Source organism: Sus scrofa, chromosome 9, assembly GCF_054392235.1.
Source record: "Sus scrofa isolate SSC_HxYL_T2T_F1_AM1 chromosome 9, Sscrofa_HxYL_maternal_Yorkshire_Landrace_v2.0, whole genome shotgun sequence".
In the NCBI taxonomy this organism is placed as follows: Eukaryota; Metazoa; Chordata; class Mammalia; order Artiodactyla; family Suidae; genus Sus; species Sus scrofa.
In genome coordinates, this window is record NC_139391.1 from 85,832,873 (window position 1) to 85,852,188 (window position 19,316).

At 37.9% G+C, this 19,316-nt stretch overlaps 1 protein-coding gene across 9 annotated transcripts in view; it reads right to left on the reverse strand.

Moving 5' to 3' along the window:
* Positions 1-19,316, reverse strand: part of THSD7A (thrombospondin type 1 domain containing 7A) — a 446,288-nt gene that overhangs the window by 93,665 nt on the left and 333,307 nt on the right. For all 9 annotated transcript variants that reach the window (XR_014815883.1, XR_014815884.1, XM_084977147.1 and 6 more), the window contains one exon: positions 1,462-1,696. Coding sequence is in view for 7 of the 9 variants with exons in the window: in XM_084977147.1 (XP_084833273.1) it covers positions 1,462-1,696 (235 nt within the window). In the remaining 2 variants the exon portion in view is untranslated. The remainder of the gene's footprint in view (positions 1-1,461; positions 1,697-19,316) is intronic.

Genomic DNA, 19,316 nt, shown 5'->3' on the forward strand with positions numbered 1-19,316 from the left:
GCCATTAGTAAACACAACTCATAATGGGATTCCTATTTTCCCCTGGAGTTTGTCATCTATCAGGTACATTATTATCATTTCTCTGAAACACTAAGAAATTATCTCAAATTTTTAATAGAAAATAACAATTTCTAAGACTATGTCGTGCTTATATTATGACTCTTTTTTTTTTTTCCATTAAATCCTTTCAATGAACTTTGAAAACTGAGGCCAGAATCTACTATATAGCATGCCTAAGATCACACATAACACCTAAGCATTTGGCCAAATATTTGGAAATTATGAGGCCATTTTTATACTAATGCAAAACTGACAAGTTTTACTTTCCATGTTTCACATGGCTGAGATGATTTGAATTTTAAAAGACTAAATCTCCAAATTTAGTAAAAGGCAAAAGATTTATATGATATGAAGAGAAGTGGGATCGCTTGGGTGTTTGGTGTTAGTAGATGCAAACTACTGCATTTGAAGTGGGCAAGCAATGAGATCCTGCTGTATAGTACAGGGAACTATATTTAGTTACTTGTGACATGATGGAGGATAATGTGACAAATACATATATAAATATTTATGGGTCACTTTGATTTGACAGACACTGTAAATCAACTATAATGGAAAAAACAAAAATCTTTAAAAAATTAAAAAAATAAAAGATGAAACCTTTAAAAAAATCTCCAAATTTAGTCTTTGCTGTCTAAATCTTCAAAGATAAAGAGGTTTTTTTTTTTTTCCCCTCTTAGAGGAATATATTTTCGTGCTGATTGATTAATTTTCTCTCAGAAATGATGAGCCCAGCTATGGCATGTTTTTGTTTATATTCCTTACAAGGCACTTATAAGATGCCAACTCTCCAGTTCTTTGTCCTCCCCTCTAGCAAGTTGTTTTCCTTGCTGTTACACTATTCATGAAGAAAGTTAGAAAACAGTGGTTTTCCTGCTTATCATAACACTCATCCTATCTCAAGGCTCTCTCTTGGGAGCAAATGGCTTATTCATTTAGCTATTAAAAGATGTAATAAGATTGGCCTCAGTATTTTTGATATGGTACTTTCTAAGGGAAATGAAAGGCAGATCATAGAAGGCTACTGCCCAATTAAACTAGATCGGCAGCCTCCATAGCCTTCGGGTACACAGGGGGTCATGGATGACCTCCACGGCCAGGACTTGTACATTGTCATTATCGATCAGCCAGGCCTAGAGCAAGCACTGCTTTCATTGCCTCACTAGCTCAATAAAAGCAGAAAGTGCTACTATAAAACTGAATATAGGTACCACATCAAAAGATCCCAGGTACAGGACTCTTAAGCTGTTACAACTTTATCAGTGGCTGTATTCAAAACAAAGAAGTCTAATAACTCTTGAGGTCAGGTATGACAAGCGCTGAAACATTCAGTTTCATGAAGCCTAAGCCAATACCTGTGTGGCTGGCCACAGGATTTACTGGTCATTCTAAAGCCCTTACTTTTTGGGTCCCACTTGGCCCACATTGACCCGCACGCAGATGACTTTTCTTGTCTGCATGCCAACAGAGCAAGAGGCCTCCCCGTTCCAAGTTGTAGTTGTGTTGAAGGACGAGACTGAGGTGTCCTCGATGCACTGGCCCCAGGGACCAGTTTGCCAGTGGTACACAGTACAGGGATGCTCGTTACAGCTGCGCACCTCTTGCAGAGCACTGCTATTTGGACACTGAGCTCCACCTGTAAAAATGGACAATATTAGATTAGATATGGTGCCAACAAGAACCTTATGATTCTCTGTTCCTTGAAATTAACAAGAACGATGATACTTGCCACCTATTAGCACATGCGACTGGGGCACTGCAAACTGCATATTAATCTTACCTCATAGCATGGTCTGACTTAAATTTAAATCATGTGGTAGGAGTTTCCTTGTGATACAGCGGGTAAAGGATCCAGCATTGTCACTGCAGTGGCTACTGCTGTTGTGAAGATTTGATCCCTGGCCTAGAAACTTTCACATGCTATGGGTGAGCTCCTCCCTCCCCCACTCAAAAAACCCTATCTGGTATACATGATATTTATTTTTGAGGACTCAGGATGACCTCAAAGAGAGGGGCCATTATTCTTCAGAGAAGATGAAAATGAGGTACAAATATAGCCTATGTATTTTTCAACACGCATAACATGGGCATTGAGACTCTATGGTTGGAAGAAACCCATTGTGTTTAGAATGTTATCAGAATGACAGGTTTCAAAGTGCTGCTTATTTCAATGAATGAGGATTTAGGGTAATTAGAAACAGGGGCTTTAAAATCAACTGATGCTTTATGATCTTCCATAGAATTACTGGAGAAGACATGTAGTGATGACAATACTGTATTTCTTTAAATCTAAGATATGAGTATGAAATACACCATCATTTTATGTGTCCCAAAGAAAAATAGCTGCAAATTATCCTATAGTGGAGCAATTTTCATCAACTCTAATTTTTACTGTATGCTTATTGAAATACCTTTCTATGATTTATTTACCTTTTTTAAAAAGATACCACTCTTTAACATATACTGAAAAGGAAGGTACTCCTAGAATTTCTTTTTCTTTTTTTTTTTTTTTTTTGTCTTTTTGCCATTTCTTGGGCCGCTCCCGTGGCATATGGAGGTTCCCAGGCTAAGGGTCGAATTGGAGCTGTAGCCGCCAGCCTACGCCAGAGCCACAGCAACTCGGGATCCAAGCCGCATCTGCAACCTACATCACAGCTCACGGCGACGCCGGATCATTAACCCACTGAGCAAGGGCAGGGACCGAACCCGCAACCTCATGGTTCCTAGTCAGATTCGTTAACCACTGCGGCACGACGGGAACTCCTAGAATTTCTTTATTTCAGAATCCAAATTTTTCAAGTAGCATTTTAACTCACACTCATCAAAGTATACGTTCTCTTACACAGCATCATACCTGTGGCACTAAAAGTATTGCTGATGCAGGGTATCTGTCTGTCTGTCTGTCTCCCTTCCTTCCTTCCTCCCTTCCTCCCTCTCTTTTCTTTTTTCTTCCTCCCTCCCCCCCTCTCTTTCATTTTCTTTCTTTTTTCCTTTCTTTCTTGGCCATGCCCACACCCAAGCTGCTGCAGTGACAATGCCGGATCTTTAACTTGCTGAGCTGCAAGAGAACTCCATGCACGGTTTCTTAAAGAGTGTTCTCCTGTTGTTTCCAGCGGTTTCCTCCAGAAAGGATACTGACACCCATTTCCAAATACTGATACTGTTGCATTTTTTATTTTATTATTATTATTTTCAACGGCTGCACCTGTGCATATATGGAAGCTCCTGGACCAGGGATTGAATCTGAGCTGCATCTGTGACCTATGCTGCAGCTGTTGCAACACTGGATACTTTAACCCACTGTGCCTGGCTGGGGATCAAACCTGCACCTCTGCCGTGACCCCAGCTGCTGTAGTCAGATTCTTAACCCACAGTGCCACAGCGGGAACTCTGCTACTGCATTTTTTAATCATACTAGGAGATATATGCCAATGAAAAGGTTTATGCAAGCAACTGAGGGTTTATTTTCCTTCCTCACATGGCCCTTGGCTGATTTTCTTTTTTGGGGGTCAGAATATCATGGGATTGCTATTGCCCCTAGGGTATAACAATGAAATTCACATGTACTAGCAATGACAACTATGTTAACTGCTGCTTGGGTACAGCAATTTTAAAATGCATCCATTGTAGGATGTAGTAATTAAAGAGGTGATAAAGGGTAAAACAGATGTGTCCTTTAATCAACAGATTGTTGTGTGGAGTTGTCAATATGGAACTCTTTTTTTATGTGTTAGCCCCCTTACAAGTACTTTGTAGGTGGGACCTCATTTTACAGCCACAGCTGAACAAGTTAAACATCATTATAAAGTGGATGAGCCCATAGAGCTTAAGTAATGTGGCCACAGTGACAGCTAGGAATCTATGGAGCTTAGTTTTTTTTACCACTATGCTATTTATAATGCTGACTATGGAAATAAAAAGATTTGTATTGTTAAAGTCAGAGTATTGGAGGAATTTATTGCTTACTTTATTAACAGTCTGATCTATTCAAATGTATGTAGCCTTTGGATTTCATGAGAATAGAAAATAACTGGTGGTTCATGTGGAATGGTGGTAACCCTGGGTTACCACATTTGTGACAATAAATGAAGGCTATGTTGAACACAGCAAGAGGTGGATTTTAAACATTAGGAAGACAAGTCTCAAAAAGTCAACATAAAAAAGAAAATAAAAAAAGTTAAAAAATAAAAAAAGATGATTCAATAGCTATTGACTCTAATTCAGAAGACGGTCCCTAAAGTTTGAGATTTCGGTAAAAGTCCTCAACAACACCATACCCTGAACTGATCTTTAGGTAACATTTCACCCGGGATTAAGGTCATTCCTCTATTCAACATATAAAGCAGTAGGTAGTTAACGTGAGAATTCAACTGCAATTTAGACTCACTTATGCAGTGTTGAACGTGGGATCAACATCAGAATAACCTGCATTCAACAGCATTTCGTTCCTGCTTCGTGAAAGGGAAAACATCTGTCACAGTTCATATTCTATCCTCCAACACACAGCTCAGTGACCACAGAAGCAGGTTTAGGATTTAAATAGGAAAGAATTCTAAAACCTACTAATTGGATTGCAGAGAAGTAAATGAGGTTCTACCCTGAAGCTCTAGATTTATCCAGTCTTATCACTCAGGAAAAAACATGCTAGCTGTAAACAAATACAAATATCTCACATAACCATTTTAGCCATATCTTCATATTTAATATCATTCTCCCACAAAATAATGTCTTTACCCCATTTTCATGTGCATAGACAAATGCTATTTAAACTGATTTGAAATTGTTTTTGACATTGGAATTAACTTGTTGACTCTGAAAAAAATGATAAGAACTTTAACATCAGCATAACGTGTCTAAGAACTGCAAGATGACTGTTAAGTTTACAGACATAAAGACTACTTATTTTCTTGCTCTAATCCACATTAAAGCCACATCAGCAGTTTTGTTCTGATGTCAAGATATTTGCATAGATAAGCCCCAATGTGGTCTTAATTATAACAACAATGTGGCAATTTGGAAAGCATGGCTCCGAGTAATCAGTCATTGCAGTGTGTCATGTTGTTTGGGGAATAATTCTATGGTTGAAAAATTGATAGATAAAATATTGAATTTATCATTTATGGGATGATCTAATTCCAGACATCAGGGAATATTTCCTTAGTACTGGGGAAATTATAAAATGTCACCTGTGACAAAATTAGTGATAGGTGTATTTTTAAAAAAATCCTCTTATACATAAAAACATATACTTCAGGAGTTCCTATTGTAGCTTAGCCAGTTAAGAACCTGACTAGTATCCTTGAGGATATGGATTCAATCCCTGGCCTTGCTCAGTGGGTTAAGGATCCGGCATTGCTGCAAGTTGTGTGGTACGTCGCAGACATGGCTTGGATCCTGGGTTGCTGTGGCTGTGGTATTGGCTAGCAGCTGCAGCTCCGATTTGACCCACAGCCCAGGAACTTCCATATGCTACAGGCACAGACCCAAAAAGAAGAAAAATATATGCTTCATACCAATGTGACTAGGCTTCCTATCATCCCACTGAAATGAAGGACTTTCTAACACTCTGATGAAATTCTGCTTTATAAACAAATTTCCATGTTCACATAAAAACATCAACTATTATGTGAAACTTCTCAGAAATGAAAAAGTGACTTTTCTTTTGCACATCAAGTCCATAAAATCTTGTTTAGGATACATTTAATAGAGCTATAGTGTTTCTAGGTCTGGCACTGAAGTCTTTACATTTTAGATGGCAGACTGAAAAACAAAGAACCTTTTCAGAATGTATTGGATTCCTATATATTAACTGCAATATGCAATGATGACCTATGGCTCAAGGGATATCTTGAGGGGTTAGAAATAGTTTCTGCTACCCTCAAGGATCTTACAATACAGTAGAGAAAAGTAGTAATGGGGGTAAGCAAATAAATGAGTATAATTCTAGGTAGAATATAATAATTATGTTAAGGGAAGTATTTGGTATAACTGGGATGCACAATTATAAGATTCCATTAGGTTGGAAGGACTAAAAATGCCTCAGGTAGAAGGCATCGAGATGAGTTTGGAAGGAGTAGGATTTCACTGGGAAGGGAGAGAAGGAAGGGAGGATTTTACTTAGGCAGAAGAAAAAATAAATAAGAGCAAAGACACTCAGGGAGGTATGATCCTGGGAATTAGCAATATTGATGTTGTCAACAGAAGTGTAGAGTTTATACAGGGAAGTAACTGGCAATAAGGATAAGGAAGTGGACTGGACTCAGGTTAAAGAGGCTGTTACAGTGTACCATGTATTACAGTTTTAAGATACTTGTAAGTTGCCTGCTATTGCAGTATTAATCTCTTTGATAGCAGACCACTGTGGGTGAAAAGAATCTTGGCAACGGCATGATCTGGGAGACTTTAATTGCAAATGGATTAGCCATAGGGAATCTCAAGAGACTCTGCTGCAGCTCCCCATCCTTTCCACTTCTTTCCCCCTGTAGTAAGAGGTAGAAGACAGCCCACTGTGGAATCTGCATAAATCCTGCCAGGTGGTCCTATAGGAACAGAGTGAAGCAGAACTGGGAGGATGAAGAAGTGATAGTATTTACTCAGGAGTCAGAGTATGTGTGTATATACATAAAAAACAGATCCTGGGTTCTTCAAATTCTTCTAGGAAATTTAAGTACTTCCTGGTCTTAGAATTTAACTGTAAAAACAAAACAAGGTAAAATAGAAATATTCCTCCCCTCAATGTTTTGTTCTATAAAATATAATTTTTGAAGACTACTAATTATTTGAGGAAAAATTGGCATATTTTGATTTCAATTTGCATCTATTCTCTGTACAAAGCAGAAGTAAAGACACACTAACATTTGACTGAAGTTATAATACTAGGTCATTTTGAACTCTTCAAAAATAAATATTTTCTCATTTCTTACTTTGTAAGGACAATTGACTCTATAATGAGAATTAACAGAAGTTATTGTTATATACAGTGGAACACATTTTGAAAATCCTTTTTCCTTTTTAAACCAAATATGTTAAGGATCTTCAACAGAGTACAAAATAGAGATGGCCATAAATCTAACACCAATTTTTATGTTTTTATTAAAATGCAACTTACTACTCTTAATATTAAAAATATGCCAGACTTAAGTGTTCTAAGAGCCTTTGACATAATTATAAAGGAGCTTTTGGGACCCATCTCATAGTTTACACATTATAAGGAAGATATTTTACCTCAAGATATCATACAAACCAAAGATCACATTACTAATCTTATTTAACCAGAAGTCAAAGCTTTAGAAGTAAGATATACACACACAACTTTATTTTTTAAGTTGAAAAGACGTACTTCTACTTTCTCCAGTATATCAACCATCTACCTCCAATTGCTAACATTTGTGATTTGGTTTCCAAATGACAATATTTCAGTAAAAAGCATTTTATGACAAATTTTATGTATTGCTGATACACAAAATGATAGGTTACCTAATGCTACTCAAGATTATATGAAAAGCAATTGTATTCAAATTGTTTCTTTTTTCTTTTTCGTTCTGGCTGCACCAATGGCATGCAGTAGTTTCCAGGTAAGAGATCAAACCCATGCCACAGCAGTAGCTACAAGCCACAGCAGTGATAAGGCCAGGTCCTTAACCCACTGAAGCATCAAGGAACTCCTATATTATTTTTTTTGTTTAACTTTTTAAAAAATTTATTTTTACTAATATATAGTTGATTTACAACATTTCGTCAATTTCTGTTGTACAGCAAAGACAGTTTCCCATGTTATACAGTAGAACCCCACTGCCTGTCTATCCCAAATGTAATGGTTTGCATTCACCAACCCTGAATTCCCCATCCATTCCACTCCCTCGCCCCTCCCCCTAGCAACAAGAAGTCTGCTCTCCTTGGCTGTGATCTGTTCCTGTTTTGTAGATAGGATCATCTGTGCCATATTTTAAATTCCACAAATAAGTGATATCATAAGGTATTTGTTTTTCTCTTTCTGGACTTAATTTCACTTAGTTTCATCCATGTTGCTGAAAATGGCATTACTTTGTCCTTTCTTATGGCTGAGTAGTATTCCATTGTATATATGTACCACATCTTTTTAATCCATCCATCAGTTGATGGACATTTAGGTCATTTCCATATCTTGGCTATTATGAATAGTGATGAACATAGAAGTACATGTATCTTTTGAATGAATGTTTTGTCTGGATATATGCCCAGGAGTGGGATTGCTGGATCATAGAGTTCTATTTTTAGATTTCTGAGGTACCTATATGTTGTTTTCCATAGAGATTGTACCAATTTATATTCCCACCAACAGTGAAGGAGGGTACCATTTCTCTACACCCTCTCCAGCATTTTTAATTTGTTGAGTTGTTAATAGTGGTCATTCTGACTGGTGTAGGGTGGTACCTCATCATAATTTTGATTTGCATTTCTCTAATAATTAGTGATGTTGAACATTTTTTCATGTAACTGTCGGACATCCATATATCTTTTTTGGAGCAATGTCTGTTTAGGTCTTCTGCCCATTTTTCAACTGGATTTTTTGTTGTTGTTGAATTGTATGAGTTGTTTGTATATTTCAGAGATTATGCACATGTCTATTGCACTGTTTGCAAACCTTTTCTGACATTCAGGTCTGCACCTGAGGCATATGGAGGTTCCAAGCTAGAGGTCAAATCGGAGTGCCTGCTGCCAGCCTATGCCACAGTCATAGCAATGCAGGATCTGAGCCACGTCTGTGACCTACACCACAGCTCATGGCAGCACTGGATCTTTAACCCACTGAGAGAGGCCAGGGATCAAACCCACATCCTCATGGATACTAGTTGGGTTTGTAACCTGCTGAGCCACAATGGAAACTTCTGTGAGTTTTGTTTAAATTTTTTTTAATGGTTTCCTTTGCTGTGCAAAAGCCCCATTGGTTTAGTCCATCTAGGAGGTGGATTAAACAAGATGTTGCTGTGATTTATGCTGAAGAGAGTTCTGCCAATGTTTTCCTATGGAAGTTTTATAGTATCTAGCCTTATATTTAGGTCTTTAATACATTTTGAGTTTTTGTGTATGGTGTTTGTGTTCTAACTTCATTCCCTTACATGCAGCTTTCAAGTTTTCCCACCACCACTCATTGAAGAGACTATACTTTTTCCACTGGATGTTCTTGCCTCCTTTGTCATAGATTAGTTGACCATAGGTACTGGGTTTATTTCTGGGCTCTCTATCCTGTTCCATTGATCTATATTTCTGTTTTTGTGTCCGTACCATATTGTTTTGATAACTGTAGCTTTGTAGTACAGTCTGTGAAGTCAGGGAGGCTTATTCCTTCATCTCAATCTTTCTTTTTCAATATTGTTTTGGCTATTCTAGGTCTTTTGTGTTTCCATACAAATTTTGAAATATTCTGTTCTATTTCTGTGAAGAATGTCTTTGGTAATTGGATAGGGATAGCACTGAATCTGTAGATTGCCTTAGGTAAGTATAGTCATTTTGACAATATTCATTCTTCCAATTCAAGAGCATGGTTTATCTTTCTCTGTGCTGTCTTTGATTTCTTTCACCGGTGTCTTACAGTTTTCAGAGTTGTCTCTTTAGGTAGGTCTTTTGTCTCTTTAGGTAGGTTTATTCCTAGGTATTTTATTCTTTTTGATGCAATGGTAAATGGGATTGATTCCCTAATTTCTCTTTCTGATCTTTCACTGTCAGTATATAGAAACACAATCGATTTCTGCGTATTAATTTTGTATCCTGCAACTTTCCCAAATTCAGTGATGAGTTCTAACAGTTTTTTGGTAGTCTATCCAGGATTTTCTAGGTATAATATCATGCATCTGCAAACAGTGATAATTTTACTTCTCTTCCAGTTTGGATTCCTTTTCTTTTTCTTCTCTCATTGCTTTTGCTAGGACTTCCAAAACTTTGTTGAATAATATTGGTGAAAGTCCATTGCTTTTGCTAGGACTTCCAGAACTATGTTGAATAATATTGGACATCCTTGTCTTGTTCCTGATCTTAGTGGAAATGCTTTCAGTTTTTCACCACTGGGAATGATGTCAGCTGTGGGTTTGTTATATATGGCTTTTATTATGTTGAAGTAGGTTCCCTCTCTATCCACTTCCTGGCATTTTTGTTTTTTTATCAGGAGTAGGTATTGAATTTTGTCAAAAGATTTATCTCCATCTATTGAGAAGATCATATGGTTTTTATTTTTCAGTTTGTTGATGTGGTGTATCATACCAATTGATTTGAGGATACTGAAGAATCCTTGCATCCCTGGGATGACTCCAACTTGGTCATGGTGCATCATCTTTTTTTTTTTTAAGGGCTGCACTTGTGGCATATGGAACTTCCCAGGCTAGGGGTTGAATTAGAGCTGTAGCTGCCAGTCTACACCACAGTCACAGCAACACCAGATCCAAGCTGTGACCTACACCACAGCTTAGGGCAACGCCAGATCCTTAACCCACTGAGCAAGGCCAGGGATCAAACCCTCATCCTCATAGATGACAGTCAGGTTCATATCCCACTGAGCCACAATAGGAACTCCCATGTATGATTCTTTTAACATATATTTCTATTTGGTTTACTATAATTTTGTTGATGATTTTTTCATCTATGTTCATTAGTGATACTGGCCTGTAGTTTTCTTTTTTTCTATGGTATTCTCATTCAGTTCTGGTATCAGGGTGATGGTGGTCTCATAGAATGAGCTTAGAAATAACCTTTCTCTGCTATTTTTGGAAGCCTTTCAGAAGGATAGATGGTAACTCTTCTCTGACTGTTTGATAGAATTTTCCTGTGTAGCTATCAGGTCCTGGATTTAATCACATTTTCAATTTCAGAACTTGTAATCAGTTTGTTCATATTTTCAATTCTTCCTCATTCAGTCTTGGTAGGTTGTACCTTTGCAAAAATCTTTCCATTTCTTCTAGGTTGTCCATTTTATTGGCATATAGTTGCTTATAGTAGTCTCAAGATCCTTTGTATTTCTTTGGAGTCAGTTGTGATTTCTCCATTTTCAATTCTAATTTTATTGGTTTGAGCCCTCTCCCTTTTTTTCTTGATGAGTCTGACTAAAGGTTTATCAATTTTATTGATCTTGTCAAAGAACCAACTTTTGGTTTCATTGATCTTCTCTATTGTTTTGTCTCGTCTCTATTTCATTTATTTCTGCTTTGATCTTTATGATTTCTTTGCTTCTGCTAATTTTGGGCTTTGTCTGTTCTTCCTTCTTTAATTGTGTTAGGTTTAAGGTTAGATTGTTTATTTGAGATTTTTTTTTCTTTCCTGAGGTAAGATTGTATTGCTATAAACTTCCCTTTCAGAACTGCTTTTGCTGTGTCCCATAGATTTTGGATTGCTGTATCTCCACTGTCATTTGTGTCTAATTATCTTTTGATTTCCTCTTTGATTTATTCAATGATCCATTGGTTGTTCAGTAGCATATTGTTTAGCTTCTGGGAGTTTGTGTTTTTTGCTGTTTTTTTCTTGTTGATTTCTAGTATCACAGCACTGTGGTCAGAGAAAATGCATGAGATAATTCCAACTTTTTAAAATTTACTGAGGCTTGATCTATGGCTCAAGATGTGATCTATCCTGGAGAATGTTCCCTGTGCCCTTGAGAGGAATGTACATTCTGCTGCTTTGGGATGGAGCGTTCTATAAATATCAGATAAGTCTATCTGGTCTAGGGTGTTGTTTAAGGCCTTTGTTTCATTGTAGGATTTTTGTCTGGATGATCTATCCATTAATGTAAGTGGGGTGTTAAAGTCCCCCACTATTATTGTGTTGCTGTTGATTTCTCCTTTTACGGCTGTCAGCAATTGCTTTATATATTGAAGTGGTCCTATGTTAGGTGCATATATTTACGGCTGTTATGGCCTCTTCTTGGATTAACCCTTTGATCATTATGTAGTGTCCTTCTTTGTTGTAACTTTCTTTAAAGTCTATTTTGTCTGATATGAGTATTGCTACTCCCACTTTTCTTTGATTTCCATTTGCATCTATCTTCTTCCATCCTTTCACTTTCAGTCTGTATGTGTCCTTATGACTGAAGTGGGTCTCTTGGAAATAGAATATATATGGGTTTTATTTTTGTATCCACTTGTTCCTTTTCCTTTATGGCTTTTAATATTTTTGTCTTTGCATTTTTGTCCATTTGATTAGTATGTGTCTCACTGTGTTTCTCTTTGGGTTTATCCTGTGTGGGATTCTCTGTGCTTCCTCAACTTGTGTTTCCTTTCTCATATTAGGGAAGTTGTCACTTATAATACCTTTGAATATTTTCTCTAGCCCTTTCTCTCTCTCCTCTCTTCCTGGTACCCCTATGGTACAAATGTTGGTATATTTAATGTTGTCCTGGAGATATCTTAGACTCTCTCCAGCCCTTTTTATTTTTTAATTTTTTTTTTCTGCGGCAGTGATTTCCACCACTCTTTCTTCCACCTCACTTATTTGTTCTGCCTCTGTTATAGTGCTTTTGATTCCTTCTAGTATATTTTTCATTTCAGATATTGTGTTATCCAACTTAGTTTGCTTGTTCTTTAAGTCTTCTAGCTCTTTGTTAAGTATTTCTCATAGCTTCTCTATGTGCTTCCATTTTTTTCCAAGATCTTGGATCCTCTTTAGTATCACCACTCTGAATTCTTTCATTTAGATTACCTATCTCCTCTTCATTGACTTGTTTTTGTGTGTTTTGGTCTTGTTCCTTTGTCTGAAAGCTCTTTCTTTGTCAACTCATAACATCTAACTTTATATGTTTATTGCCCCCTTTATAGCAGGTATGTAGATGCAGCAGCTGGTGCTTAGCTTGGAGTTCTCAGGGGTCATAGTGGCTCATGAGTACCCAGAGCACATAATGTGAGTGGTGGTATTATGTTAGTTCCACTGTAGCTGGGTGGCTGCTAGGAATGGTGTCCAAAAGAGAGTTGGCAGTGGTTTATGATTCACAGGATTGCTTTTGTGGTGGGGGCGGGAGGAGGGCAGCACTGGCCCCTGAGACCCCTCCTGCTCCAGGCAGCCCTTAGGATGATTTTCTGTAGTTGTCAATATCAGCATCTGCTCCTGCAGTCCCTCCCCTTTGTTAGGGAGGCTCTCGGGACTGGTCTCCATAACTATGGGGGCAGGCACATTTTTTATAGTCACTCTCTTTATTTGGTTGGTCTAGGGAGCATTCTCTGTAGCTCCAAGGGTGGGGGCTGCTCCCTAACTGTTGCTAAAAGGCTCTCTCTATAGCTGTAGGCCTGTACCATTCTGGTGGTCTCTCCCCCTACTGGGCTGGTGACAAGAGTGTTCCTTGTAGCACTGCAAAGTAAAAACATGTGCCAGTGGGCCCCTCTCGGATTTTTTGGCTAGCCATGCAATGTACACTGTTTCTGTAGCTCCTGCTTGGTTTCTGGCAAGGATCACAGAGCTTGTGTTGTTTCTGAGATCACTCTGCTGTCCTACCAGGCTGTTTGTGACTTCTAGGCAATGGTTGCTATTTCCAAATTCACTTTGCACATTCACTGGGCCTTTTGCAGCTTCCACTTGCTCAGCAGGCCTTTTGCAACTCCCAGAATCCCTTGTGCTGTTTCCATATTCTCTCCCCCCCCCCCCCCCAGTTCAGATCACGATTTTCCACCCACCGGCCTTTTGCAACTCCTGGGATCTTTCCCACTGTTTCTGAAATAGCCTTATAAGTTCTATGGGCTTTTCGCAGCTCTCCACCTGCCTAGAAGTCCCCTTGCAAATTCCCAGGATAGTTTGTACTGTTACTGAAATAACTTTCTCTGCCCCCTAGGGAGGTCGCCCACACACCAGGCCATCAGCAGTTCCTTGGGCATTTTGCTTTGTTTTAGCAATTGCTTCAGTGTTTCCTGCCTGCCTGCTGGCTAGGATCATGGGGCTATGCTATTCCTGAGTTTTCTTGGCCTGCTCCAAGAGTCCCCTCCATTTGTTCCACTTTCTCTGTAGCCTTAAGGGCAGTGGGCTGCTCTCCAATTGTTGCTAAGCAGCCACTGCTTGAGGGTAGATCCTGAAGCTGCAGCAATTGGCCATATGCAGCCTGAGAGTACTCAGAGGGTGAGGCTATAGTGGTGGATCCTGCCCCTTCCCTCTAGCACCCCCTAACAATGGCTCCTAGCCTCCAAGTTCAACCAGGTTTTCTCAACTCACAGCCTCAAATGTGGTCACTCTGGACTCTAGTCCCTCTAGGCTGTCTCCACACTACCAGTCCTAACTTTTCCCCATGTAGGCAGTGCCAACTTCTTCTCTGAGTCTGATCTCCAAAGCTGGAGTTTCAGTTCCAGCCCCTGACCGCACCAGCATATGGCTGGGAAGTACAAGGTGGTGATACTATTTGTAGAGGACTGTTTCCTTTTTAACTGCTTTACACTGATTGCTGTGTTCTCCTCCAACACTCCAGAGTTTCTCCTCTGTCCTGGCTGGTGTCCTCGCTAGTGGGGGGCTTCCAAGGGTGTGGGAGTTTTTTCTCTTTCCAGCTCACTCCCAGGGGTACAGGTCCTGATCTGCTTTGTTTCTTTTTTTCTCTCCTTTTTTCTTCTTTCATCCTGCCCAGTTTCATTAAGTTTTTCTTGCTTTAACAGAATCCTGGGGTCTTTTGTCAGCACTCAGCAAATTTTCTGTGCAAACAGTTCCACATATAGATGGATTTTCAGTACGTTTGTGGGAGTAGGTGAACCTCACATCCTGCTCCTCAGTTGCCATCTTGATCTCGCCTATGTTTAACTTTTAACCAACCTCAAAATTACAGGAAAACTAAAGTATTATCAATATCTTTTCCCTTGGATCATTTGGAAGAAGTTGTTAAAACGATGCCCATTACTCTAAATACTTCAGTGTGTATTATCTACAATCAAGAGCATTTTCCTACACATAAGCACATTTGATATTCAAGATCAGGAAATTAGGAAATTAACACTGATGCATTACTTCATCTACTCCTCAGACCTATTCAAGCTTGCCAACTCTCCCAAAATGTTCTTTATAGCAAAAGGACATAGTTCAGAACCAAGTGTTGTATTTATTATGTCTTGATGGTATTCTTCAATCTTCTCAGTCTTTCCTTGATTTTCATAAATTAGACACCTTTGAAAATTAAGGGCCAATTATTTTGTACAGTGTCTTTCATTTAGGTTTTCTCAGATATTTCCTCATGGTTAGATTCTACAATACACATCTTTGACAGGGATGTCATAGACATGATGTCATATTCTCATTGTATGATACCAGGATTTGCATTTGCCTCATTACTGATGATGAAAATTTTGATCACTGGGTTAAGGTGGTGTCTGTCAAACTTCTTCATTAGGAGGACACTTGAGATTGTAAACATAGTGCTCTTTATCATGTGTTCAATTAATATATTTACTTATATAAAATATGGATCCATGGTTTCCTATTTAAGATTATCAGCTGATATTATCATTATTTTGGCCTTCATATTGTACACATTGGCATATGTGACCAGGAGGAGACCCTTCACATTAGCTTCTGTAACCTTTTGACATATTCTCCTCTTCCTCCCTTTCTGGCACAAGATCCTTCAGGCATATCTTGTACTTTTCCCATCCCAGCCCTAGAATTGGCTATTTCTCCAAGAAGTCCTTGTACTTTTCACTGAAGAGTGGTAATAGACACCAAGGTCTGAGTGCTGAATGCACTTATTTCTATTAGGGCCCCACTGCTCTGATGTCCTTTCAGTGGACAGAGCTAATATCTGCATATATTCATAATATAAATATGTATAATACACTTACATTTACATTTTATTTGTATCACTAGGTTTAAAACTGAACATCATGAATGCACAGTGACAACTGCAAATCCAATATAATACAACAGAATTTACTGTAATTTTCTTTTTTAACATATTTGTAACTCCTTTCCTTTCCTTAGCAATAACAAACCCAACTGCTATTAAGTTTAATACCTATTTGGTTGAACACCCCCTCACCAATCTCCCACTGCCATCTCCATTGTCATAGCCATAGGGCATCTTCATCACTCTGCTCATACTTTGATATCCTGTATTCAGGCACCTCACATCACAGAAATGCTCCTCAGCTCTACCTGGCTCTGATATGCCACATCAGGCTAGCTGCCTCAATGCTGGTATTTTCTCTTCACCTTGCTGGTGCTCTCTGACATCCTGTGTTGGGTCATTGCCTTTACATTCTTATATAATCCATGTGCTCCTCCCTTTAGATTTCTCAGTGTCTGTAACACTTCATGCCTGGCCACCCTTTTCCCACTGGGGTTGCCCATCTCACTCAGGCTAGGCTCTGACAGCCCACTTTGGACCACTGCAGACCCTCCACCTGTGGCACAGATGCCCAACTGCTTGGTTCCACTTAATGACTTTGCAAATAAAATTCTTAAGAAAGGGAAAGAAAGAACTTATAAAGGAAGAGAAGGAAAGAGAAAAGAAAGTATAGCATGAGGAAAAGGATATATTGATCTATCATCCTTTTAATAGTAACAAGTAAATAATAAAGGTCATAACATTTTAACAATGGAGAGCTTATCTACTGAACTGGGGCTGTATGGAATAATCCTCTATCATATATGTATGAATAATAGATATACATATAGACATAAAAGTGGACACATATATGTACACACATATACAAAAAGAAAACTGGCAAACCAGGGTTAAGACCAGTAGCCAGCACTCTTCTCTTTCCGGCACACAGTAGAACTCTATTTCTCGCGCCCCACTTGAAGACAGGTTCAACTTCATTCATGATTATATAACTTGCTTAGAGAATGAAATGTCAGTAGATATGACATAAATCACTTTTGCATCAAATAATTTAATTGCTGACACTTTTAAATCAGCAGATATATTTTTCCTCTGGAGTGAGGTAGGTCTTCAGATGGAAGTGTGATGCTAAGACATTTCATGGATGACAGACTGCCTTGGAGAGTTACCTGTCACTGTAGCAAAATTTCTTTTCTTTCTTTTTTTTTTTTTTTTTTTGTCTTTTTGTCTTTTAGGGCCATACCAGAGATATATGGAGGTTCCCAGGGTAGGAGTCAAATTGGAGCCGTAGCCTCCTGCCTACACCAGAACCAAAGCAACACGGGATCTGAGCCGCGTCTGCAACCTACACCACAGCTCATGGCAATGCCAGATCCGTAACCCACTGAGCGAGGCCAAGGATCGAACCCACCTCCTCATGGATGCTAGTCGGGTTCATGATGGGAACTCCCGCAAAATTCTTAACAGGGAAAAATAATTGTTCTTTTAAGTTACTGAACTTCTGGGCTGTTTGTTATTATATTACAACTTAGTCTGTCCTTATTAATACAAAGAGGTTATATAATCATCCATATAATGTTTAATGATGACATTTGACCAAGATAAACAAAAATACAAATGTATAGGTTGCAGCATTTATTTCATAAATTTAGATAAATAGTTTGCACATGGACTTGTCCTGTAAGTTATTTCTCCAGAAAATTGTAAAGTTCATGACTAAATACTCAATATATAATTTTATTAATGTGATCTTTCCCCTTAAGGTCATCACAGTAGTTTTCTGCTCTATAGAAAATTAAGAACATTTAAGACACACAAAAAATGCTAATTCTTGAGGTAGTAATAGAAAGACCTGCTTTTGTGTAGAATTATAAAGGGTTATCTCACTGGCAGGGAAACATACTTTAAAACTTCTTGCAAATGTAGTTCCTAAATCATTTTAAAAATAGCTCAGAATTATAAAAGCCCAATTATGAGGAAAAGAAAATGTGTTTCAGTGTCCAGCAACAACCAGGTATTAAATCCTCTTTGAAAGATAAATTATTCATTAAATGATTCACATAATTACACCAGTTTTTGTAGCTGTTATCAACAGAGACAAATAGCAGCAGATTCCCCACTGACAGAGTTTCCTCTATAGTTTCCATTTAAAATTATGTTTTGAATTCATGTCTTTATGATTAACTATATACACATCTATAATTTTCCAGCATGGCTTATGATGCAGCTACTAGCCTTAATTAAAAATTATCAAAGTCCCACCTTTTCAAACAAAGTTGATGAAATATACCAAAGAACAATCATAAATTTCTGCCTTTAAAGCATTTCATGACCTTTCAGTGTGAAGCATTATGTCTATAGAAATAATGATCTGGTGAGTTCTGCAAGCATGGCAAAATCTCAGCCATGTGACTCATGGGGCGAAAGTCACTCATTACTAGTCACACAGCAAGTATAATGGATTTATAGGAAGCATGGTGACCACAGATCTAATTTTAATGAAGCCCAAGACATAATCTGAGCTGATAGAGTGTGAAGTCTGAATATAATCTATACAAGGTTAGAGTGATTGTTTGGCAACATAAGGACTATAATTTTCTCTTTAAGAGGTTCTATCTTTCTATTAGGTTCCATAGATACACTTTTTTTTTGGAGTGTATAAGTAAATTTATATTAAGGTGACAAGAAAACTGTTTTGGATACCTTAAAGAAAATTTAAAAAAAAAATTTCCCATAGGTTAACTATTTTAAATATGATAAATTTTCTCCTATGTCTTAAGGCCAAGGTAGTTATATTTCTGCATGGAATCACATACACAGACGGCAAGTTTGATTAAATATGAATCTACCAGATTTCTATCACTAAAATGCTTTATGAACAGAATAATGAAAGGGCAACATGAAAACTCCTCCAAAATTGATTATTTGATCAATATTCATAAATATGTCATTACTATAAAAAGAAATCATCATTTACTAGTATTAAATCTGAATGAGAAGAGTCATTCAGCCTGATAATATTTAAATAACATATGCCTCTATTCTTGAGACGGAACACTGCCTTAATGTGACAACTTGACTTACTTCTATGTTTTCCTTACTCCTGTGTAATTTTCCAGAATGACAAGATTAAGGATGATGTTATATCACCCAATCACACAGAAGCCAAATTAGCATTTGGATATAAGCTTGAGAAACAATTACCAGGAGCCTTGTATTTCTTGACAACAACGCCTGCACAAGTGAGGTATGAATATATGACAAACCATGCTATATTCACCCAGCTGGGTGAGGTGATTTAGGAGCAACATATTTCAAAAATGAACACAATCTACATATGAGACTTCTGGAGCTCAGAGCCTATGTTCAGAAACCTGAATAGTAGAAATATCTATGTAATTTTCAGTCAAGCAACAGTCAGGTCAGTGATTATTTTAAATGAAGTTTCTCAGTGAACACATATTTCTATTTATGAAAAGGGAGAATATGATTT